The following is a 1,143-nucleotide window of genomic DNA, read 5'->3' on the forward strand; positions in this document are numbered from 1 at the left end:
TGGGGGGGCACATCCCATTGAGGACACGTCATGGGGCACACGGGGCTGAGCGTGGCGGGCGCACACGAGGTGACGCACATGTCCCTCAATGCCACCTCCTGCTGCTCGCCCCTTGGCACCCTGCTGTCCCCTCGGTGCCAGTGACACGTCCCAAAATAGCCTCAGTGGGGCCATAAAAGCGGGGAGGGCGGCCGCGGGGCAGCAGAAGCCACCACTGGGAGTGCTGTGAGGATGTGGGGGCCGAGCACGGTGGTACGCAGCGGGGGGCTGCTCTGCAGTGCCCGCCTGGGCTGCCGGGTGCAGGAGGAGGACACGGGGCGCCGGGAGTCCTTCAGTGCTGAGTGGTTGGACCTGGAGCTCAGCACCCGGCCTGAGGAGGGGTGAGCGGCACCGCTGGGGGTCTGGGAGCTCGGGGTCCCCGAGGGTTGTGGGGTCCCCATAGGGTGTTGGGGCTGAGGGAGATCTGATCATGGGGAGCTCTTGGAGTTCCACGTGTTCCCCGTGGGACTGGGAGGATCTTTGGGGTTACTGCGGGGGTCTGCGTGGGGATGGAGGAGGCTGGGTGGATGCGTGGTGTGTTGGGGTCCTTGTGGAGCTGTGGGGGTCCCTGTGGGGAACTGGGGGTCTCGTGGAGCCAAGGTGGTGTCTGCGCGGTGAAAGGGTTGTGGGTGGGGGTCTCTGAGTTCCCGTACGGTTGTGAAGGTCCTGGTTTGGGGGGGAGGTTCCAAGGGTCTTCGTGAAGTTGAATAGAGAGTGGTGGGGGTTCTGAAGTATCAATGGGGAACACGGGGATGTCAGTGGGTGCCATGAGGTGGGATGGGACAGAAGGGTCTCCAACGGCACTCGAGGGTTTGGGAAGCCATGGGGGTCTCCGAGGGTTTGGGGAAACCACGGGGATCTCCAAGTGTTCCCACGGGGCAGGGTGGGACGGGGATCTCTGCAGCCGCCCCACGAGCTCCCCGTGTGCAGGTGGTGCCGGAGGGAGGTGGACCGGCAGCGCCGCGAGTCGCTGGAGCAGCGCGGGGAGACGCGGGTGTTGACGCAGCGCTCACCGTGGGGCGTCCTGCGGGTCGGCGTCCTGGGGCAGCCCCTGGCCCAGCACCTCCTGCCTTACGCCCGCACCCTCCCGCTGCCCCTCTTCGC

The 1,143-nt window shown here is 66.9% G+C and overlaps 1 protein-coding gene across 1 annotated transcript in view; it reads left to right on the forward strand.

The window, feature by feature from the left end:
• The first annotated feature begins 187 nt into the window (after positions 1-187).
• Positions 188-1,143, forward strand: part of TCAP (titin-cap) — a 2,548-nt gene continuing 1,592 nt past the window's right edge. Inside the window, exons 1-2 of the mRNA XM_010724615.3 lie at positions 188-380; positions 970-1,141. Coding sequence (XP_010722917.1) covers positions 232-380; positions 970-1,141 — 321 coding nt within the window. The 5' untranslated portion in view covers positions 188-231. The remainder of the gene's footprint in view (positions 381-969; positions 1,142-1,143) is intronic.

This window comes from Meleagris gallopavo, chromosome 29 (assembly GCF_000146605.3).
Source record: "Meleagris gallopavo isolate NT-WF06-2002-E0010 breed Aviagen turkey brand Nicholas breeding stock chromosome 29, Turkey_5.1, whole genome shotgun sequence".
Lineage (NCBI taxonomy): Eukaryota > Metazoa > Chordata > Aves > Galliformes > Phasianidae > Meleagris > Meleagris gallopavo.